General features: G+C 37.7%; 1 protein-coding gene across 7 annotated transcripts in view; it reads left to right on the forward strand.

Moving 5' to 3' along the window:
* Positions 1 to 23,394, forward strand: part of EBF1 (EBF transcription factor 1) — a 261,978-nt gene extending 238,584 nt beyond the window's left edge. For 4 of the 7 annotated variants that reach the window (XM_065734684.1, XM_065734686.1, XM_065734687.1 and 1 more), the window contains 5 exons: positions 12,470 to 12,535; positions 13,121 to 13,298; positions 14,753 to 14,932; positions 17,692 to 17,886; positions 23,053 to 23,394. In XM_065734684.1, coding sequence (XP_065590756.1) covers positions 12,470 to 12,535; positions 13,121 to 13,298; positions 14,753 to 14,932; positions 17,692 to 17,886; positions 23,053 to 23,084 — 651 coding nt within the window. In that variant the 3' untranslated portion in view covers positions 23,085 to 23,394. Of the gene's footprint in view, positions 1 to 12,469; positions 12,536 to 13,120; positions 13,299 to 14,752; positions 14,933 to 17,691; positions 17,887 to 18,250; positions 18,657 to 23,052 lie in introns of those variants that run through there. The other 3 variants (XM_065734689.1, XM_065734690.1, XM_065734691.1) reach the window with 1 other exon arrangement.
* Positions 23,395 to 24,361: the final 967 nt, after the last annotated feature.

The following is a 24,361-nucleotide window of genomic DNA, read 5'->3' on the forward strand; positions in this document are numbered from 1 at the left end:
TTAGCACTTTTACCTTTTAAGAATTACAAATTTATAAGATCTTACTAGGCTGATTTACAAACACACCTGACAGTTCGTGATGAATGATGTTGCAAAATGTACAGTATGTTTCTCTGTCACTTCTGTGCATGTATATATTAAGAGGAAGATTAAGAAGAGAGAGAACCCCCCTCTGAAAGAAACCCGTGAGTTAGAGAGCACACAGAAATCTCTCCTGTGTTTCCCCATAACTTCCTGCTCACTTCACTCATCCAGTAGAGCACAATTGTTCTCTGTGCATTTTCTTCCACCATATGGTATCCTCATTACCATACACTAAGGGTCCATATGGGGAACTTGTGAAGTGAACTGTATTCATTTTAACTGCCAGATGAGCAGCCTTTTGCTTTGCAAGCTTAGCTTAAGTCATCTGCTGTCTTTATGTTGTTATGGCAACACAGCACCAATAAAAAATTCTAATCTACTGTAAGCGTCTGGGATCACAGTATTTTAAATGCTTCCCGTAACTGTCCTCTAAGTGAAGATGTTTGTTCTTTGAGTATGACAAAGGGTTATTGTCTACTCCAGCAGGTGGCAGTAAAGAAATTTTCTTTAAAAAAAAAAAAAAACACCTTTTTTTAATTTCTTTTTCTCCACACAAATATATTTTACTTGTTATCCCTCCTTTCCCCTCCACGTTGAAAAGTCATATGTGTATACACCACAGTCAGTCCTCTCCATGTTGTGGGCTTTCTGATGCTCCAAGCAGAGTTGAGTGCAAGGCATTTAAGTTGCAACCCAAAAACTAGAGACAGTGAAGTATAAACCTAAAGTGGCAGCTCTGGTTCTTTGCTGACAGAGACTCAAGTGCCACTTCACCAGGATTTGGGAGCCTTCGTGTCCACGCAGCTGTTTCTTCTTTGGAGTTGTTCAGTTACATTTCCAACTCCTGATTCAAACACAAAGCTAATTAAGACTATCTTATCATAATGAAAGCAGGCAGCAGCATCCTTAAGTATAAATCATTTTCACCTCCGCAGGCCACATGATAGGTTGCATTTCTGTCTCCCTGTCTGTATTGAAAGTGAATGTTTGTAGTCTCAGTTCATCAGTTCACATTAGCCTCATGCTGAATATTTAAACACAGAACAATTTGAACACACCATGAAGAGAGACAGTGACTGCACTTTCACTTGGAACAGCAAGGGCTCATCTAATAATAATTTAGTAAATCAGCCATTTAGTGGCTCAGTTGTACGCTGCATTGTGCCAAATAATATTCTGTTCAAGTGTATGCTGGTAACAATGAAATTCAGACCCCAGTCACGTGGCATTTCTTTGCTCAATGGAGAGATGAAATGGAAAATCACCCTCCCAATAGACTGTTTGAACGTAGTGATTTATCAAAAATATAGCAGTGACAATATAAATTGGATTTGGTTGTATGTGGTTCAATCTATTCTAATTAGGCTTCTTATTGGTTTAGTTTCTGCTACACAGATTCTATGATAATTCAGGAACTGCATTTACATATTCAACTTACTGTATATAGGAAAAAAGAGTGGATAAGCAGAGTTACTGCATAGTTTCTGTCTTTTGAGGCCTGGTACTGTGGAAATTATTGTTGTATTTCCAGCACTAGCGTCATGCTCTTAGGAGCAATCTTAGGAGCAATGGGGAAATGCAGCTGCTGCCTTTCCTCATCACAAGGTGCCGTGTATGTTAGTTCATAGCATGAAAGCAATATCAGTTAACTTATTTTCTGTGTTTAAGGATATCAGGGTTTGTAGGAAGTGGTAATCTTATTAATATATATTAATAACTAACTGCTATAACTGGAAAAAAAAGAAAAAACTACAACATAAGCTTTCAGGCACACGTGCCTCGCTTCTTGAATGCTGGCTGTACCTTTTCTTGCCTATATCAGTGGATCTAATAAAAGATGGTACCTCACCCTACAGACTTTCCTTGGTTGTAACCACAGACGGTTGTGAATTCAGCCAAACAGCGACATGTTAAGGCCGTCCCTGATGAAGATAGAGGAGAGAGAATATTTTCCTTGAAAGTATGTTGTGAAGTTTAATTGGTTCCCATTAAACTGGTGCTTTGAGATCTGTGAATGCAGGGCATTGCAGAAGTGTGAAGTAATGTCTATAATCTCACCTACAGTTTCCATTTCTGGACGAGTTTTAGGTGTTACGCAGTGGTTTGCATGGTGATGTAAAATGTGATTGTGGCATATTTCTCACAACACAGTCCAACTGAGCAGCAGAAAAGCATCCTTCTAACCGTCATGATGCCATTGAGCAGAGAGTGCTGCAAGCAATAGGATGCCTGTTGTCGTAATTCTTCTAAGAAATAGGGAGCATCACAGTCTATACTTAACTGCTGACACTTGAAAATTCAAACATTTTGGTAAAATGAATCAAGCAGTAATGTTTCTTTTATGAGACCTCCTCACGGGAAGGGAAGGTTTGGCACCATTTGGAGATCAGGCTCAGTGATCCATCATAGCAGTCAGCTGTCCTGCCTCATCTCATAGGTCACTCGATCGAACCAGTGGCTCTTACAACTATATTATTGCTTATGGAACAGTAATTGAGGCTCCATGGTTAAAAATTACCTGGTGTAATAGGCAGTGAACAATTTGCACTCAATACAATTATAAGCCAAATCATTCATTTCATAACACTTGGACTAATTTATTTGTTGACCTTTTAATATCCATGGCTCTTCAGTAGTATTAACTGCAACTCAGACAAAATCTCTTGTTCATTTTACTTTCATTGATTTTTTTTTCCATTGAGGCAGTAACAGTTGTTTGAGTACAACCTTTTCTTTGCATTGCAGAAGTCAGTCATGTAACTTATGTTGATGTAACTCAACCCCTTGGAATACAATAGCAAACAATCTCATGCTGTTTGTATAAATACAGTTTTGCATTTTTGCTTTGTTTTAAAGAATGTTTTAGAATATATTTCTGACCATAGATGGCAAATTATATAGTTGCTGAGAAGCAAATGGAAACGAAATGCAGAAGTGTTTCTTCACTGCCACATGTGTATTGTACTTTGTTTTTTCATGTATGGGAGATTTAAGATACAGAAATTTTGGAAAATAGTACCTCGGGATGAGCCAGGTGTCTTTACTAATAATGCTATAATCATAATTTTATCTGGGCAGCATCTTGTCACTTGAAGTCTTAACGCTTTGTAGAACAGAAATGCTTAATTTTTCCTACATGAGTTTTTGACAAATAAAATGTCTGCAAAAGTATTGCTTTATACACAGGAAATAATTGTTATTACAGTTTTGGTACTCTAAATTTTCTTTCATTTTTCCAGCTTTAAAGCAACTTGAGAGACAAGAGTTTCTGATGATCAAAAAAGTTACTGAAATATTGATGTGTTTTGAAAAATAAGTGGTGAATTTTTAAGCACTTCTGTGAAATATGTTGGTGTAGCAACAGTGGTAATCTTTTCACTCCCCACTGGAAGAGGAGCCCTAGATAGCGTACAGCTGACTGTCCACTTTTACATCATGGGGGTAGAAAGATTCTGTTATCACTATGAAATGTTGGATACGTTTAAATTTCCTACATATAAGGTTATTTAGCATTTATATTTGTTTTGGAAAATTTCAGTTCACATTGTAAGGAAAAATATTAATAAAATAGTACCAGGAGAAAAATCTTTTGTTACTGGTAAAAAAAGAAAAAAAAATAGATTATACGCCAGGAGGCATTTCAGTGAAGTAGTCTTTTTGAGCTGAAGCCTCTTTGTGCAATAAAATACTGTAAGTCTTTTGAACACATAGTTATAAAATATAATTGTTACACATTTGGCATTTTATGCTTCCCTAGGAATAACCACTTGGTATCCACACCTAATCTATGCTCTGTCTTTTCATTTCAATTGGGTCTGAAGTGGTCCTTCGTTGTAATGAGAATGCCCCTTTCAAGAGACTTCTTTTAATTATACCGATGATAAAATGTAAGTGAAAGTAGTCATTTGTAGAGGTTATGACTGAGCAGTGTTTTAACTGTAATACTAAAATCTACCTACGTTATTTCAGTCTCTATTTCAACATTTTTATGCACTCTCTCTCCTCAGAACAGAATAGAATATCATTGTAGGTCAGAATTTCAGTGTGTCTTATTTTCAGTTTTGATCCTGCTATTAAAGGTAACCTGAACTCTCAATTTCTACCTATGATCACTTTCTACCTGAAGTGTACAAACCAGAAAATATTCATTATTTGATAGTGACATTTTCATAGATCTTAATGATATTCTGTCTTTTTTTTCCTCTTCAATCTTCATTAAAACAAAATGCAGGAAGTTCTTTAATAAATTTCATATATGTGAAAAGGGTTTTTTACAGAAAATATCTATTTTTTGTACTTGTAACAGATACTGACATGCATAAAAGCACTAATAAAAAAATTCTGAAAATGAAATTGACAAAACACGTAAATACAATTTAAACTTTAATTACTAGATAGCTCTGCTGATTTAATTCAGATGACATTCTTGCCTTGCAGTACCAAACGTAATTATACATCTTAGTAGATAAAAATACAGTCAAGTGAATTATGCCACCCAATACATTCCAGTTTTGACCTGGGAGAACAATTTAAAAGGGATACAACTTGACCCGTGTTGAGAAATTCTTTGTGCATATAAATGATTGGAAATAGATACCAGCCTATCTGCCTAGGAAAATGTTTCGCAGTCTTACAAATACATATTTGGATATCTACATTGTACCCCACAAGCAAATAAATAAATAATAAGGACAAAAAAGCACAAACTCTATTTAATCTTTTTTAATCCCCGGTATTTTAGGGAATTTTTCTAATGGGTACAAGAATACAGTCTGCAGAATAAAGCTCCTAAAAGAGCCTTTGCAGGATCTTTGAACAACAGTCCCACAATGTACTGTCTCTGCTCATTTTACCAAAATCTTTTTAAGTGTACTTAAGTCCAGACTCTTCAAATAATTTAAAACATTCTTCTTCTTCCATAAAGGGACTTTGACAACTTTCCAAAAATATGTGGGTATAAAATGGTCAGAGGAAGACTGTGAGTAATAACTTTTTTTCGCTCTCCCCCCCTTGCAACTCCCATCTGCAGCTGTTTTCAAGAATCAGGAATGTTAGTACTATGGAGAGCAGAGGAAGAACTATCAGAAAATCTTATATATGGCAAACCAAAGCAAAAACCTCGAAGCTCATTAGACTCAATAATGAACATCTGCTTGAAAGCATCGTAGGTGCTGGTAGGAATGGTTTGGGGTAAATCTTCAAAATGATTTGCCAGAGGCCCCTGAGATTACTGAGATTACTCTGTGCATGTTTCCTTGTTTGTTTTCCCACATATTGCAGATAAATGTGGTGTACAAAGAAAATTTTGAGTGTGAAATGTGCTTTCATGTCGCTGAAGTCAACCTTTGAGTTAAATGAGAGAGAAGTGTCTAGTGTTATCTATTGATTGTTCATACGCTCATGGGTTAATCAGGAGTAACCTTTTTGGAACCTTGGTGGAAGGGAATCGTGTGAGACACTGTAAACTGGTGAGGTGCAGACATTTTTGGCAATGAAGACTTTTTTTGTGAGCCACTGAGTTTAATTTGTTTGGACTTATGCATTCGTGATGTAATTTATAAATAATTTATTGTTTCTTCTAATGATTCACTTGTTCTGAAAAACTTATTGTAGTATGAAAGTTAGGCTTTCATAACGTAGGAAAAGTATATGCAGAAAACCTGATCTTTACATTCATGGGATAAAAAGTACAACATTTTGAGCAGAATGAAAATGTGTTTCCTTTTATGATCTTGTTGTATTTCAAACTGAGGGGATCTGTCTGTAGGTTCTCAGAGTGTGAGGTTGCAAATTCACATGTGCAAAATGCTGCCTATATAAGATGCCAGAGAATTGCCATTTACTCAATTTCTTAATGAGAGTGTTAGTGAGTCCCAAATATGACTGATAGCTACCAGCTAGTAGTTGAAGCATTGTAGGATGTAAAGAGATGTAAGAATAGAATGTAATATCTACCAATCCTGCACAGCGAGCATGGCCTCATGGGTTAAAAGTTGACAGCTCTGAGTAGTTCCAGCTCTAGGTGCTATAAATGCCTGTTTTTAGTGAATTTATCTCAGGCAAGTGATATTGTAAACATATTTAGGGATATCTTAAGTTTGGCAGCCATCTGAGGGATATAGGTGAGAGTCACTTAATTATTATTGGCTAAAATCCCTAAAAGAAGTGATATAAACACTGGCAGAGTGATTTTAGTTCTGCATATCAGCTTTCACACATCCAGTCTTCTCTCTTAGAGACTTAACATTAGCAGGGAACTCCGGAGCTTTTAGCAACAGAACAGTCCAAGTTACGTGGCAGATGCTTCAGTTGATGGTAATATGGTGGGAGCATCCAGACCTTTGAATGTTATTTTATTCAAAAGATTATTTTAGTGCAACTGTATTAATGCCAGTTTATTCCATGTTACTGTGTATCTAGATGAAGTACACATCTGTACCAGCTACTAATTCTCTTGCCACTGTTATGTGCCCATCATTTATGGAGATGAAGACCCAGCAGCAAGAATGGTGTGGATTAAAAAAAGAGGCTGATACTTTCTATTTGTGACTAAGTACAGCAAGTTAGCAGAAGGAAAATAGGGGTGACATGAGAAGGTGGCAAGGGCAGACTTACAGATGATCACCACCATTTTGTTTCTTCTTTTGTTAGCTTTATTTCTTAGGGAGATTGTTTGAATAGCATGTGTTTTCTCTATTGGTATTTATTTATCACCTTTATGGTTAAGAGGTATTTTAATCATCAATTCTCAACATTTATGGCTAGGTGCCTGCGCACATTTGCACTTTGGTGTTTATTCTTTCTGCAAGCTTTCTATATTTTATTTATAAGGTTGTCTCGTTGTGGAGCAGGTGGTAAGGTCATGCATGACTGTTTTTAGCGCTATAGAGTTAGGCTGTGATTTTCAGTTTAGGTGAAAGCTGATGAGACTACAGTGGCTTGGAAAAGCTGTGGTTCTATTTCCCATTGTAGGCTTATTTTCTGGAAATTGCCATTGAAATTCAGTAACAGGATTGACTCAGTGCACTGCCGTCATATAGGCAGCAGTAAGCTGAAGGGATCTTTTACCCCTCAACTGAACTGTGTTGTCTTTCCATTTTTTCTTTCCTGTCTGTGATATCTCTAAGGTATTTACTTCTTCAGAATAACTGAATTATAATATATGGAAACAATTCAGATATTGTTTACTAGATAAATTTTTCTTCTCTGTATGAATAAAATGATCTTTTTAGTGAAATGGTCCTGTTAATTTATACTTTCCATAAAGCTGGCATAATTCCCTCGATTTTACAATAAATGTCTCTTTACATTTCGGATGTCTTTTATGAGTCTTAGGTGATACAGTAATGCAGTGCTCCCTGTAGATGTGGAAAGATGTGAGGTGCTGGACATCCTGAAACTCTTGTATACCAAGATAAATGACTGGCATTTTAGATCTGTGGCATCTATTCTAGGCGTCTCTACCTAAACGTTCTCTTTGCTTCTACAGTTGAAAGAGGTGTTAGCAATTTTGTATTTTAACATATAATGTATATGCAAATGCTGAGTTTAAAACTTACTTCTAGTACATATCCTTCATTAGGATGCAATCATTGCAATGAATGTTTCACCTATTGAAAAACAAAGGACAAGTTTGAGCACAAAATATTATAATTTTGACTTTAAGTTGAATAATGTTACCTTCCCAAGATGAAGGAAGGAATAGGAGTCTGATGTTCAGTATTTTGACTCTGTAGAAGAGGTTCTTTTTCTCTCAAGCAGAATGCGAGTAGGAAGTTAGAAGGCAGAGCCAGGAGGTCAGACATGAGAGTCAAGGAAGTATGAATGACATCATCATCCCTAAGTAGCCTCTCAGAAGATGAATGAGCTCTCTCTTGTATTACAATGCTAAAGAGCATTAGAAGGTGATATGATATCTAGACAACACATAAGATAAATGCCTCACAGCCTACTAGAACAGCTTTCGCCCCACGCCCTCCACAAGTACATAAATCCTTTGGTGGTCTCAATAATACCATATGTGGCTGATGAGTATTATATATTGTGGTCAGATTCTTCTTGACAAAATTCATTTAGACTTAATAAGTACCTTAAATGCTCTAATTTAGTTACCAGAGCTGAATAACTCACTGTAACTCTAGATACTCTTTTGCTGTCTGTACTCACAGCCCTGCTGGGATGCAGGAGTCCTTTTTTTTTTCAATAGTGACCCAATGAAAAATAAAAAAATGTCAACAAAAGATCGATCCCATATTTTTTTAGAGCTGCCCAAAGATTTTTTCATTGTGATGAAAAAAACTTCACCCAAAGTGTGTTTGTTGTAATGTTGTAATATAGTTGAAATGCCAGCTTTATGTTATTACTGAATTCCTGGTGAAGGGAGTCCATGTCACAATCCAAACATGCAAAGTTGCTGTAATATTCATAGTACGTTCAGTTGGATTTCATTTGAATTACAGTCTTTGTACTTCAAAAGCACCGTCATTCTCATATTCTTACATAATACTTCCTACAGTGATTTTGGAATACACAAATTCACAACAGACTATACCCTAGCTCTTCTCTTGCTTATGTAAACGGTTGATAGAAACATTAGTTGCATTTTTGTTTCACAAATAAAAAATAAATAAATCCTGCAGTAGAAAGTCAGCTTCTGTATGGAATATAAATGGACTCTGGATCAGTGGTGTGTAACTGGGGGGCAGAATTCTGTTTCATCATATTTAATCTCTAAAGTAGTTTTTGCTCATTTCAATATTTTTGTTATTTTTATAGAAACAAAATCATGCTCATTTGAAAGAAAATGCAAGACAAGAAGGTCCTTACTTTGCCCCAAACTAAAAGCTGCATAGTTCTTTATTCCAAACAAAAAGCTGTCAGACTTTTCACGTTACTGTAAGAGCGGATGTTCCTTGATGAATACCCCCATAAATTAGATATTAGCTATAGTCAAACTCTATCTTTTCAGAAAACATTTCCCGTAGCATATTCAATTTGAAAAGTCTTACATGATGCCCACCTACTGCTATGAAAATCTGTGGTTCTACAATGAAGGCAAAGAGGAATTTCTGTGAACAAAAAAAATGTTGAAAAAAAGATCTTGAGCTCATGTAGAGATTTCTGTTTGTGGTATGCAAGTTTCACTCACTTTTTGATGTCTGTCTGCTGCTCTGTCCACCTGTCTATCTGTTTATCACCGTTGCAGTGATAACATACAGTATCAATTGGATTTCAAAAGACATAGATCTTTTATATTAGCTGTCCTTTTTTATAATACCTTTTACAAATTTAATCAGTGCATTTTAATATACTATATATAGTTTAAGTGCAATATACAATAAATGTTCAAGCTTGATCTTAAACATGCTCTAGCCTTTAAATTGTTAAAACTGCAGTGCCCTTTCAATCTACTTACATAATGTCATAAAATATACATTTCAAGGTAAATGAAGTCAGCTACTTCAATTTAGTCCCTCAAACTGGTAGTAAATGAGAGGTTAACACTATGGTGCCAAACCCATTATTGAGTAAATTTAGCACCTTGGACAGCTCTGTAAAATCTTTATTGCTTTCCTGACCTGCTCGTCATGTTCTGTCTATGTGTTCAGTGGCTCTCAGCTCTGATTGAAAGGCAATATATTAGATCCCGAACACAAACATGCTCAGGGGCTGCTTCACTGTGAGCGTAATGACATGGAGGTGAGAACAATTTTCTGGTCACCGCAATCCAAGCACCTTGCAAGGTCTGTTGCTTTAACTTATAGAGGACTTTTGGGGCTCCTGTCTATGTGAAGACATAACAGTAGTTTCTGTAGTAATTTAGGCAAACCTGCAAGAGGTTTAAGATGCAATCAGAAAAAAAAAAAAAGAAGTCGATATCGTGAGTTTATCTGTAGTAGCATTTTATTATGTATTTTTAAAGCTAGTTTCTGTCCATAATAACTATTGTCAGCTCTGGAATAGAAAATACCAGTGTCTGACACGGGCATTTTTGTACGATCTGAAAATATCACAAGCAAGAAATGTTTTTTTGTGTGTATATATTGTTAGAGAACATAGGAAATTAAAACGTACAGATACAAAATTTTGATGAAAATAGCCATTGACTAGCTAGGAAAACTGAGTGTTATTTGTCAAACATACTTAAATAAGCCATCATGATAATTAGTTTTATTTATATGCATTATGATACAGCATGAAATATCTTAGATTTTTTAAGAACTGGAATATAATTGATATTAAGTAGAGCACCTGTAAGATTCCATGTAATTACCTCATTTTTTTAACATGGTCTTCAAACTCTTTTTTGATGCAATATGAGGGGCTCTTTTTTAGCTCAGCGTTACATAAATAACTATGAATAGTCAGGTAATTAAACTTCCCTTTTTTAGTAATTTGGCATAATGACAATATTAACAATATTAACAATAACAATAGTAATAATATTCCAAAGCAGTTTGTGGGCTCATTACCACATTCTAATTTTGCGTTAGTGAAACGTATAGCACAAACGCATTCTACTGAAGTGAAGTGAATCATAGTATAAAAAGTCAAACACCTATATAATAATTTCCCTTTTGAAAATATATTCGTGTTTCTATTCTTCACCAGTTTTTATTGTTACCATGAGGGGAAAAGGGCTACTTAGTTTTCTGATGATTCTGGTTAAGCAATAAGGATTGATTGTCCCTGGATTTTGCGTGTAGTCTGCCTGCCCATGGTTATATGGCTAACAGTTGTGGTCCAGCTACGCACACACATACAGACACAGAAGAAAGAACAAAAAACAAAACAAAACAAAAGAGAAAAGAAAAGCTGAACCAACCTTACTTCACAGAATGCTTCAATACAGTGATTCAAAAATCCATTGATTACGTATTACATCTGACTTCATATGTGGAAAATAATTTAAATGTGTGTTATGGGAGAGGGGTGTGTGCAGCAGAAGGCAATCCTAAATGTTTACTGGGAGTACAAAAATCCTCCATCTCATTTTTGAATTTAGGACATTATATATGTCATAAGTAGTTACTGCAGTATGACAACTGTTTTATCTTATATTACAGAGAATTTAAAATTGAAAAAAATGCTAATATGCATCTAAAAGCTTGTCATTTGAAGAGTTGTTCAAGGATTTTTGAAGAGGTTATGGTGACAGCAAAATGAATGCAATTATATCTCTATTTTCTGATCAGAGTCTACAGTATATGAAAATTGAGCATTACTGTTTCTTTTTGGTATAAAATATGGCTATTGTGTAAAATATTTTAACTTTAAAAGTTTAACTTTGTAGAAAACTGGAAAATGCTCAGATCTGTTACTATTTTTGTAAGCTGCCTGCAGAAATACAATGCGGTGAATAACATCTTGTTGGCTTATTAGAGCAACATGTAAGGACTGGGAATTACAATACATTGTTTTATTTGAAGTACAGTCTGGACTTCATTTGATCAGGCAATTGGGAATCTACTAGGTGCTTTTAAAGAAAATAAAATAAAATTCCTCTGCATTAATTCTTTAATGCAGTTTTACAGTTTTTGTCAGGATTGTTCACAGGGATTTTTCCACACTGTAAAATACAAGAACACAGGGATACATGCTAGTATTACTCGAATGTCAATTTAAAATACTATAAGCAACATTGAAGAGAAGAGAATCAAATATGAAAATGGAGGGGGGGGGGGGGGGGATGAATAAAAGATTAATTTATGCCCACATTGAGAACTGTGTCCTAGACTGCTTTAAAATCTGCTGTCCATGCTGGGAGTTTCTCCAGGAAACACTGCATGGCATAGGGACGTTCTCTCATCCTGAATGTGTTTTCCTTTTATGCATGTTGTGAACACGGATCCTTCCCTGATCCGTAATATCGAGATACAAACCAAAGAAGCTGAAAGGTTACATTACCGGTAGCATAAATCTGATTGGATATCTTCTGAACGTGGCCTGCTGGGTAAGGTCACAATTCCTGCAGTATGCAATTAAGAATAAAATAAACACATTGAAGGGATGCATAACATGCTCTGAATGACATTGATTGCAGTAATCTAGTAAATGACCTCAGGATTGTATTCTGCAATAAACCGATGAGTGGTTTATGGTGCAGATGGTAAAGACAATTGAGTGATGTATTTTATTTTGCAGCACCAATGATTCTCACCTTTTGACTTGATTAAGTATGTGCGTGAATAGGATGAACCAGTGATTTAACACCATTCAGTGGTTGCTGAGAGTTCTTAAAATTAAAGTCTGCCTGGTGGGAGGGAACAAAAAAGACACAAAACAACAAGCAACCAGTAGAATAATATAAAATACACTATTCATTGTTTTCCCTCACAAGGACTCTATTGAACTTAAAGGAATGCATCTGTTTTTATATTGACAGGAAGTAATACTTAAGAGGGCTGCTGATTTAGTAGAAGCACTCTATGGTATGCCACATAATAACCAGGTAAATGCTTTCTCCTTCAGCAGTTTGAAAACATGGCTGTTTCTCAGATGTATAGATCAGGGGCTAAAGGTATATGATACTACAGTGTGAGATGAGAATAAATACATAGGGCAGTGTCATATCTGGAGTGGGGTTTAGTTTGCCTGTTGTTTTTTAAAGTATGTGAATGCTTGCAAGAGCAGCATGTTATTAACCCTAGAGGCATTTGTCCACCATCACCAGAGACCATATAATAAGGGCAAGAATTTGCATTATTTCTTGTCACCAGCGATGTTTCAACCTTAACCTACAGATATTTTAACTTCAGGTAGAGGAAGCATGGGCTTCAGTGCCATTCTGCCTGCTTCTCTTGTTATACAGAAATGTGGCCACTGGGACTGAAGCTTCCAATTCTCTTACCACTGATGTCAGGATTTATAGCACAGTAAGCAGATCTTTAAGTGTTAGCTATCAGTCAGCCCACTACTTTAGAAAGAAAAGCATCTAGTTTTTGCCTTTGGACAGGGAAATGTTTTATTTTGATATGTAAGAAAAGGTTTGTCAGAGTAGAATTGGTAACTCTCTTTTACCCTTCTTGTCCCCTAGGAAATAATCCTGAAAAGAGCAGCAGACATTGCAGAAGCACTCTACAGTGTCCCTCGCAATCATAACCAGCTCCCCGCCCTTGCTAACACGTCAGTCCATGCAGGAATGATGGGAGTGAATTCCTTTAGTGGTCAGCTAGCTGTCAACGTATCCGAAGCCTCACAGGCCACCAATCAAGGTCAGGAGAAGACTCATCTTCCTCTTTTTATGAACCTGTTCTGACAAAAGCCGGGCAGATGTGCAGAGTGATGAAAGAGAGATGATTCAAAGCTGAACATGAGGAGCACATCCAGACAGACACCATCCCACATGTGTGTACAAACACAATACTGCCATGAGATAAGGCTTTCTGTAGCGACTTTGACCCAAATTCAGAAAAAGCTCTTGTGCAAATCACCAAATCGAACTGAACCTATTCTGTCTGCTCAGAATAACACTTTTGTTTCCCTTTAAATCCTACCATCCTTAAAAAGGATTTTAATTGACCTGAGTGTATACTTAAGTACTTGCTTGTGTGTTTTCCTAAAGATACATGATCTAACTCTGGGCATTATGAAATTGTCCTTGTGACACAAAAGTGTTGGTTTGGTTTTGCAAGACACAATATTGGTACAAATTTTTTTCAGTGAAAGTTTTTTATAAATTTTTAAAGTAGGAAAAAAGAGAATTGTTCACAAAGGCCTTTTCAGAACTTCACTCATTTTTTATAACAAAGTGTTTTTCGCATTGAATAAAAACAATTCAATATTTTATTGTCTACTGTTAAAATAATTCAACATGGTCATTTTTGTAAAAACCTTTTGCATTTTTTCCTTCTCCTCTGCTCAGCTTTATTTATTATCCAGCTTAAAATCCATTTTAATGAGGAAGCAATAGAAGGACATTGTTATTTGGAAGAGTAAGAAAAGATATTTTACATTATACTGAGAAATAGAAATGATTTTCAGATCATAATATTTTTTGGATGTGCTATAGAACAGGAAGAAAACATTGTGTTTTATCTTCCTGGATTGAAATGCATTTTGTATATCTGTGCTTGTAGAAACAAATCCTCACCTTTATTTTTTTGCATATGACTTTCCCACAACACAATTTCCAAAATCAGGTAGAAATTGAAATTTTAACTTGGAGCCAAATTTGGCAGTGATTTTCTACCAGTGTAGTGATCAGACTAGGCCAAGAGGATTGAGAATAGTACACTACTGTAGGAAATGCACCCTGTGGTTTTATAGTGTAATTTGAGATACATTAAATGAGAGAGACAACAGAAGATAGTTAACAAAAATCATATGCTTTTAACATACCTTAAATCAGTATGTACTCCAAAAACGTAGGCCATGTTCACTTTATCTCCTACAAACAGCTCTTTTAGAGCAATCATTCCCATAGCACCCGATGATCATCTCTCCTTCAGTAGATAGGTTGTTGCTGTGAAGGCTGTGGCCTTCCTCCCTCTTGGAGCTCCCACCAGCTACAAACCATGAAGTCAGGGGTTGTGATTTGGATTGCCTGGTGCTCAGTCCTGGCCCACCTCATGTACCCTGTTGCTGAGTTACTTGCTTGTAGCTGTTTGTATAAGAAACTGTTCTTGGGCTAATGCTAACCTACGGATGTATTCCCTCCCCACAAAAGGTTTTACTCGTAACTCAAGCAGCGTGTCACCGCACGGCTACGTGCCAAGCACCACCCCTCAGCAGACAAACTACAACTCTGTCACAACAAGCATGAATGGCTATGGGAATGCTGGAATGTCAAATTTAGGCGGTTCTCCAACCTTCCTGAATGGATCTGCTGCCAATTCTCCCTATGCCAGTGAGTATTATATGACTCTTCTGTATTTGCACATTATCATTACAAGGAGATGGTAACTTTTCTGTGATACTCAATCTATTTTTTTATATTCTGAGTGCTTGATTCAGGGCTTGGGCTTTTCTCTCCTCCCCTGGCCACTGACCTTTGAAGTACTTGGAAGACATCAATGTTGCCAGCAATGCTTTTCTTTATTTTGTTGTTATTATTTTGGAGTCTCATAAGAGCTGAAAAAGAATAACGTCTCTCATGATTTGTGCTGATAGTTTCATAACTTACCATATACTCTGTTAATAAGAAATGCTGTCCTCAGCGTTGACAACTCTAGAAAGCAGGGATGGCATTAGTGACTTAATTTCTGTTGGAGTGCGTCAGATATTGCCAGTACACTCTCTTTGTTGCAGTGAGTATGGAAGGAAGCTAGAGATATTTGCTGCAGAAAAAGTAGTGTTTCCAGCTGTGAGGTATGAAGGGCAGAAAAGTTTGCTGTAATACTGGCAGACTGACATTTCCATAAGCTGCATGATGATGTTTCCAAGACCTTTGAACAAATAATATGCTCATAACCTTTGTAGACATTATGAATTACTGTTGGGTCTAATCTAGATTGCTTATGTGCCATTTGCTTTGTAACTGGGTAGTATATTGACTTCACTGAGAGTTCAGTATTAGTCAGTAAAATGTGACAGTGGCTCTTAGAGTTTGTATTTTAGTGTCTGTACAGAGAATGCCACAAAGATTCAAGCCATACACATATCCCATGGCATAAAGCAGTTATGGTCTGCAGTCCTAGTTCTGGAAATGCTTCTGTGTAGGACTTTCTGCATGTTAATATTAAAGGTTTAGTAACCTGTTTAAATATATGTATATGTATTATATATATAATATATATATTTTTTTTGTAAACACCTATGAACCTTTTCTGCCACATACTACAGAGCTCAGTAATCTCTATTCACATGAGAAAATTAAATGAATAGAATGTGCACACAGACATCTGCAGAAAGCTACTATCAGGATCAGGCCAGCAGATCTTGTCATATAAGTAGGTTTATAGACTGAGATCCTCACGTTCAGGATGGAGAAACACACAGGCAGGAGAAGCAGTGCTGAGCGACCTGATCTAGTGGGAGGTGTTCCTCCCTATAATAGAAAGAATGGAACTAGATGATCTTAAAGGTCCCTTCCAACCCAAACCATTCCATGATTCTACAAAATCTTAAGTTTAGTGTTATAACAGCAGTAAATAATTATTCTGACTTGCATTGCTAGACTTCAGAATTTAAAAGGAGAAAACATTAGCTCCAAGGCTTCTTAGCTGCGGCAAGTTTAGAAGAAAATATTTACGCATGTAACTAGTACTTGTAATGTAAGATTGCTAACTGGTTATTATTTTGTACTTTAATAATAACGTAGCACATACTGTTGCAGTATGCCTTACTTACTTATTAAGCTGAAATTCTGTCATAGAATCTGCACACTCTGAATTCATAATATAACATGATTGATGAGACATCTCCTTTTGGAAGCAGATGCCAGTGATGCATTTAAAATACTCGAGCAGTGTATAATTTCATATTTATGAACAAAGTCCTCTTTAGAATAGCGCTTCACCTCTCAGCCCTGGTTCTTTATTCTGGTTTTATTTTGGGAGGTTTTCTTGGTAGATCTGTCATTCTGTTAATGCCTAATCCATTGAATCAGAAAATGCTTCAATCATGACCTGAAAATTAAAAGGTGGCATTCTTAATTAAATCAATAAACTAATTGCTGTATAGTAGCAATTCAATTTAGGTGCTTTGATTGCTCTCCCTTAGCAAGTACTTGCAGACATAGGGTGACTTCAAACTAAGATTGTATCTGTCAGGCAGTGAAACTTTGAACATTTAATTTCCATTAATTGATTTCCTCAGTGTTAACAAATATGATATCAGATTCTCAAATAAGATCTCAAATAGGGTGATTTTTATCTGCATAAATGCAAATAAAATAATAATTCAAAGCCCAGATGATATGAACGTTACTCTTTAATACATAATTATTCATAGTCCCTTCGTGTATATAAGCAGTTTCTAAACAGGACAAAGAATGAGAACATAGGATCTTACTACTCTTTTTTTTTGTTTGTTTGGAAAAAGATGGAGAAGTGTCAGTGCTGTCTGAAAATATGGAGTAGTTTTTATTTTCATTCAAACAAAAACACTTTAAATCTCAATCATAAGGACATGAACAAAAGACATGTATTGCATCATACAGTAAAATAGGATTTTAAAGGTGTCGCTGCCCTCGTGCAAATTTATCTGAACCCCTGTAGGTCTTTCTGGAGGCAAAGTGCACAAAGTGCTGGCTTTGGAATCCAATTACAAAGTTAGACTTTTCCATGTTAAATGTTCCACATACAGATGTGTACCTTAACCCCTCTCCTCACCTCTGTGTTATCTGCACAGTCTGGATTCCCTCTCATTCACTTATTCTGATCAGGGCAATGGGTGAATCCAGTCCCTGGTATAACTGTTGTAGTGACAAAGAATGGAAGGAGTCCTTAAAAGCATTTGAATTACTTCTCCTGAGTTGCAAAGCAGAAGTTGAGCTTCCTTCAACAACGTATCACACTGTGTGAGCAACCAGAACTGTAGTAAAAGGCTTGGCCACTTGAAATTAGACCCAGTCCATCCAAGAAGAAGCAGTCTTTTGGTTTTGCAGCGGTGCTGACTATCTAATCCTAAGGTGTGCCTTTTTTGGGGGGGTTTATTTTCCTCTAGTTGTGCCATCAAGTCCAACAATGGCCTCCTCCACTAGCCTACCCTCCAATTGTAGCAGTTCGTCCGGGATTTTCTCCTTCTCACCAGCCAACATGGTCTCAGCAGTGAAACAGAAGAGTGCTTTTGCTCCTGTCGTGAGACCGCAAACTTCTCCTCCTCCCACCTGCACCAGCACCAACGGCAATAGCCTGCAAGGTAGGTGAAACCAGCTCTGGAGCGTACATGGCTGCTCTCAAAACTGTAAGTTCCCCACGCCTTGCAAGGCTCTGAGTGACACTGAGGTTCCGAAGGGGAGAAGACAGTGGGGGATCCCTGGTGGCTTCTGTCCTAAAGCTTCCTCCCATAAAGAGTAACTGAACTCCACCAACAGCCCACCTAGTACCTTGCAGGTGTTTGGCAACCGCCTTATCTCTAACTGGTCTAATACTGATGCATTGTGAGGCTGTGTTTTTTAAAGCAGAGACCTGCTGTTATGATAAAAACGAGTAATATTTCAGCTTACTAATACCATCCTTTTTCTTTCTTTCCTTTCTTATTCCCTGTTGTCGTCCATTATCAGACCAGTCTTTTGTGGACTCTAGCAAGTACTCCACTGCAGGGTCTCTCCAGGGGCTGGCCTTCTCCTGAAGTACGTCACTCAATCTTCCCTTCCTTTTTTTCCTTTGTCATAGTACACTTGTGCAGAGATCCTACTGGGAGCAAATAGACCGTTATAGAGTTTGGCACCATCCTCTGCCTTTCATACATAGAAGACACATTGCAAACTAACAGCAGCATTTTCCAGCTTAATTCACATCAGGGCATATATTAGTTGGCATTGATTGATGCACTTCTGTGCCAATTAATTTCACAAATGATGCAGGGCCTCTTTGAATGTGGGTAGTAAGGGGCTGCTTCTTTTCTGCACCCTCTTATTACAAAGTATTCCAGCATCAGCACCTAAATCCCTTTTGAAGTTGACACAAGCTGGGGGGTGGCAGACAAAAGGTTGTCAAACTGAGGATGGTCAAAGACGAGTACTGCCCGTTTCAGTGTTAGGTTCAGCCTACTTTGCAACACTGCCTAAATCTTTCTGTATAATTACCTCACTCTGCATTAGTGTGCTGAGAGAGATGTTTTTGTGCTCACTTAGGCTGAGCAGTTTTCTTAACCAGCTGCCTCCAACTGTGCCAGAGGTGGAAAAGCTTTTGTGGTGTGCACTGTGCTTCCCCCAGACTTGAGGTCTGTTTTCCTTTCCATATGCTTGTGCAAATTGCCAAAGAGCACCGAGCAGGGGACAAAATCCTTCATTTTAAAGCTGTGTTCAGAAGGAGGTGCACAGAGTTTGGCTCCACAGACTCCACATGTCACCTTAGAGCCTCTGAGAAGAGAGACTCTAGGCTTGCAAGCATAATGCTGATAGGGCCATTACAGCTGGAAAATCTATATGCAGGCAGAACAGAAGGAGTTCATTCATAAAAGCTGAGGTCCGTTGTGGCTGAAGGGAAGCACTGTCCTCAGTGCATTTAACGCTGGTGATTTGGGAGGATGAATCCTTGCAGATTTACTCATGCACACACAGAAACTGTGAAAATAATAGGAAAGTATAAACAGCACTTGGGTGCCTTTGGTAAGCACTGCTGTAAATACAGACTGCATCAAGAATAAGACACAACGAAGTTTTTGGATGAGCTGCGTTGCTTAGAATATAATTTTTCCTATGTGTTAAACATTTGGTGACGCTGACAAGCTACAGATGTTAAAGGCAGCAGCTAAAAGTGTTCTGCCTGAATAAAACAAAATTAAAAGGAACTAAGAATTGACAGCCAGAACACACTGTAATGTTTTTGTCATCTCTTTACCGTGTTCCAGTGTGCTGTGAGATTGGAGAGAAAAAGTTTTCCCTTTCATGGGATGCAGAATTCCCAGGATCTGCCTACTGGGTTGTGGAAAGCAATTATGGAACAAAACTGAGTGCTGGATGCAACTGGGGCCTGCTGATTGCCTCCACATTATGCCACATCCAGATCTGTAATGCCCAGAAACCATGCAGATCTGAGTGTTTCCCCTAATGTTTATTTAGCAATTCTGTTTTCATAATAGGATGTGCCACCAAGAGATGGTTTGTTTTAGGGTCATCACTGAACTTCTTGGTGAGTTAAAGATGCACAGCCTTCAGCTTCATGCCTTCTGACACCACCCGAGGCTTGTAATAACCACTCAGAAATGCACTGCCTGTTGTGCCTTATTGCTTAAATAAACAACCTTGTATAAGGAGACTGTCTTATCTCTCCTGGACTTCTGGATACATCAGAAAGCAATCAAGCTTTCCATATGTAGCTTAGATATCAGTAGAACTCACTAAAACAACAGCTAGGCTTATCTGTTGTTCTCTTTGCCATGCCATTTTGTAAAACTCAAAACATATTATTTCTGTAAATTGCTAGCAGCAAATGCAAATTAGTATATGATAAAAGAAATGATGTCCATTGGTGGGAGTTTTTCTGTTCTTTGCCCTCTCTTTTTGGAGGTGCTGTGATCTCATACCTATACTGTTTCCCACTGCCATCTCTGTTTGCGGGATCGATAACATGCTACAGCTGAGAGAATTTGCATGACTAGATGTAGCACTTATGGAATAAAGTAGAGTGATATAAATGAAGACTTGGAAAGAATGGAAATATCGAGGCTTTTAGGTAGAAAAGAGATCATTTTGTCATTTGCCTTGTAATTTAATTCAGAATTTCAGGGCTTTTCAGAGGCAATAATGCTTTGAAAAAATGAACAAAGATCTGCATCTGTACAGTTTGCTTCCAGTGGCAAGAGGTGCGTGGCTGATAGGTAAAAAATAGGGAAACATCATGAAGGGACGAGTTACAGTTATGTCACCTTAATGTGGGATCCTATGCAGGTAGTGATGACAGCCATGTTGTCCCAAGAGAAAAAATACTCTTGTCCACTTTTTGGTAAAATTGATTTAGTTTTAATGAATCTTTTATCTTTAGGGGGTTTTACTAATTTTATTTTTCTAAGGCAAAACAATACTTTGTTTTAAATTTAGGTGTTAGAAGTATGAAAAGGACAAAATGCTGAAGCAGGGAATTAATTAGCCATCTGACTCAGTTCAGTTGCACTCATCATGTACAGGAAGGCTCAACCTGTTCCCATCTGCTTAACTTATAGCTTATCTGAGCAGTAAAGGAGGGAGCACTGCTCTCAGCATTGCTGTTCTTTGTGCTGTGTTATACATCTCTGGTGTCCAAGCATTGCAGGTTCCCACATCCAGAAATCTCCAAGTTCTTCACTAGTGGGGTTTAAAATTATTCCCAGTTAAGAAACAGAAGCAAATCAAAGTGCTTTGATGTAATACAGTGAGCCAGAAGGAGAACTGTGACTAAAACCCGAGTCTCAGGTCCATGCCGATGTCAGTGTTTCACATATTCTTACATGAAATACCTTTAGCTGTGAGATATCAGAAGCAGAGTTACAGTCTGGCTGACTGTACCCACCACAGCATTTTACAGATGCCACAGATGTCCAAGGATCAGGGTTCATACCCCAGCCCACAGTGTAATGATCCCAAGAGCAGAGAAGGGAGCAACTGAGTATCACAACAATGAGGGCATTGCTTGACTTGCTTTTGCTTCATTTTTAGTCACCTGTACCAAGAGTGAAGCCCACCTGTGGGCACTCAGGACTGACTATTTGAGATAGTCCTGAAATAAAACCCTTTGGCAAAGAATCTTAAAGCTAAACAGAAGTACTATCAAGTTCATCATATGATTTAAGATGGAGACAGCTTAGCTGTGGAGATAATGTGAAAATGCATCCCCAGATTATCTCCTGGTAGAATCAAAAAAAGCTTGTGTCATGAAATGTCTCAGCAAGGAATATTTAAGACGCAGCAGTGTCCTCTGTGCTAATTACTTGAGTGTCTTCTTCAGGGCATAAACAATGTAGTTCACTCTCTATCCCTTTAATCCTCATTCCCAGTACTGTGAAGGACCCTCGTGGAGTGAAAGCCATCACTATAGTGATTCCATGTAATTCATGCCTGAATAATAAATTCTAGGAATCAGAATGCTGCTGTACAGTTGCAACATGTCACCTCTGAAGATGGCCTGCTGCAAACATGTGGATGTGTTTTGTATTCTCGCCTTCTCCTCTCATTTTATTTCATTTAATCAGTGCAGTTTACTCGAGCTGTTCTCCCCTTGCTGATTAGACTTGTAATTCTTGCACATATGGTGGTGTTTGTGGAGAAAACATTTCCCTCCTCTCCCCCTCCAACCCCAAATCTGTGAGTCTTTTACTTTGGCTCTGTTCTTATCAAATAATTGCAGCTGTAATTAAAGCACAATGAATCAGCACCAGTCACAGGGTTGATTTCTTCCTTAAGAAATTACACGTCCAGATGTCGGAGATGGCAGGCAGTTCTAGCATTTAAATAATGTGCCCATGAAGTGCCACCAACCTGAAGGCAAATCTGTTTTCTACCTTTCTGCAAATAACCATGCAACTGGCGTTTTAAGGATGCGTTGTTGTCACAGCTTTCATCATAAACTTACATGACTACCTCCTGTAATGATGTGCTTGCTCACAGTGTGCCACTTGCACACTTGCTATGTCTGATCCCTGATAAACAGCGAGCAGCCTGGAGGTCAGGCTGGTGGAAGGCTGTAGCTGTTGACTTTTAAGAAATGTCTCTAAGAGGGGTGATGGCTTTATAGAAATGAAGGTTAGAAAGCATGATAAAGGATGCAATTCAGTAGAAAATAGAGAGGACATTAAAGTTAGCATACTCCTCACTCAGTGTAGTTGGTGAAATCTCCTGTAAGTAAGTGTAATAAAACCGTGAAACCCTCACTTAGTTAAGGGCATATTTCTACTTAAATTTAAAATGTAGATTTTAGAGTTTAAGAAGTCCCCTTCTGAGCACATGGAAATGCAGGCTTAAGTCCCCAGGTGGAACACTGAACTTGTAAGAGATAACTGGCGTAGGAAAATGAACCGCTGTTACTCTGCCTAACGCAACAAAGGCAGTGGCAGATGGGTAACACTGGTGGCCTATGGCACTTCAGCCATTTGCTCACGTGTGGAGTGAAACCAGTAGAACGTGTGGCAGTGGCTGAGGAAGGTTTAAGCCTGCTGAATGTTTTGAGATTTTGAAGCTAAAATAAGAGTTGGCGCCTGATTCTCATATCAGGCAAAGTGCATTTACCCTGCAAGAATATCACTAATCTCAGCAGTCTCTCACGATTTACATTCTCCAGACAGATACGTTGCTACTAAATGTATAAAGGTTGCGTTGTGATGCACAACAATAACTCTTCTCCCTCTCTTTCTTTCTCTCCTCTCTCCCCCACCCTCTCCTTACGACAGCTATATCTGGCATGATTGTTCCCCCCATGTGAAAGAATTGCCTTGAAGAATTTTATTAATGAAGAGGTTGAATTCTGCTTCAGAGAGAATCTGATACAAGTCCCAGAGCGGAACTTTTTACTCAGGCCTTTTTAAAAATAATAAAAAATAAAAAAAAGAAATAAAGAAGAATCTTACAATAACTGCGGATTTTTAAACAAAAAAAAATCACCATCCTTGCAAATACTGAAATTAACTATCTGCAATTGCAAGGTGTTGATTCGAGTTGTCCATCCCAAATAACTGGGAGTTATATTTATTGTATGTTGATTAAAAAAAATCCACTTTTCTTCTGTTGTTTTTTTTTTTGGTGGTGGTGGTGGTGGGTTGGGTTTTTTTCTTTTTTTTCCTTTTTTTTCTTTTTTTCTTTTTTTTTTTTTTTTGTGTGTGTGGGGTTGGGGGCTTTTTTTCTTTTTCCCTTGATTTTTTTTTCTTTTTTTTTTTGTGTGTGTTTTTTTAAGGCTTGATTTAACGCAACATCATTTGTCTTTTATAAATCATACAGTTACGTAAGGGACACTAGAGATGGAAATCCACGTTTTTAATTTATGAATTTTTTTTTTAAGCTGTGTAAAGAAAATGAAGTGGTGTCATTTACATACAAGTCTGTATGGGACAGAATAGAAGTGCCAGTTAGTTTTTCATAGAAGAATTATGGCCATTTAATTAAGGGTCGGCTCATACAGGTTGCTTATCCAGTGGTGATTTGCTAATGTGATACATTTTTAATGTTCTCATTAAATGGATATCACTTCCCAGAAAGTGGGTATTTTTGGATGGTGAGGGCGGGATGGGGGGTGGGATTTGGAACCTCTGTCTTCAATATCAGGCTAAATAATGGTGTAAATAGTGCAACAGCGGAAGTTGGTTAAAGCTTAGGTTGCAAATAACGAACACATTTCCTCTTGAACTCAAAATCCAGTGCCTCCAGATACACTGCTAAAACTGCAGCATTAGATTAGCATGGCTCTCATTAGCTTATATGTCTGACTCTTTCCCAATGGGTGGCCTTCTTGATGTCCAGAGTCACCTGGGCTGTGACAAAATGCCATTTACCTTTTGCACGGCCATCCCAAGACGCAGACTGCGGCCACCACGCGTTGGGTTTGCTCGCTGTCCCCTTTATCTTCTGTGGGGCAGAACGAGAGAAGGCTTCTCTGCGGTCCTCATCCTCATGATCTAAAAGCACACGCTGCTGTCAGCCTCGCACTGGGATTGTTCCTGTATCAGTCGACCCTCTCCGTTTGTATCATAATATATAAAGCCACAG

Source organism: Cyrtonyx montezumae, unplaced genomic scaffold, assembly GCF_038088225.1.
Source record: "Cyrtonyx montezumae isolate F1298 unplaced genomic scaffold, pur_monq_1.0 scaffold_18, whole genome shotgun sequence".
NCBI lineage: Eukaryota > Metazoa > Chordata > Aves > Galliformes > Odontophoridae > Cyrtonyx > Cyrtonyx montezumae.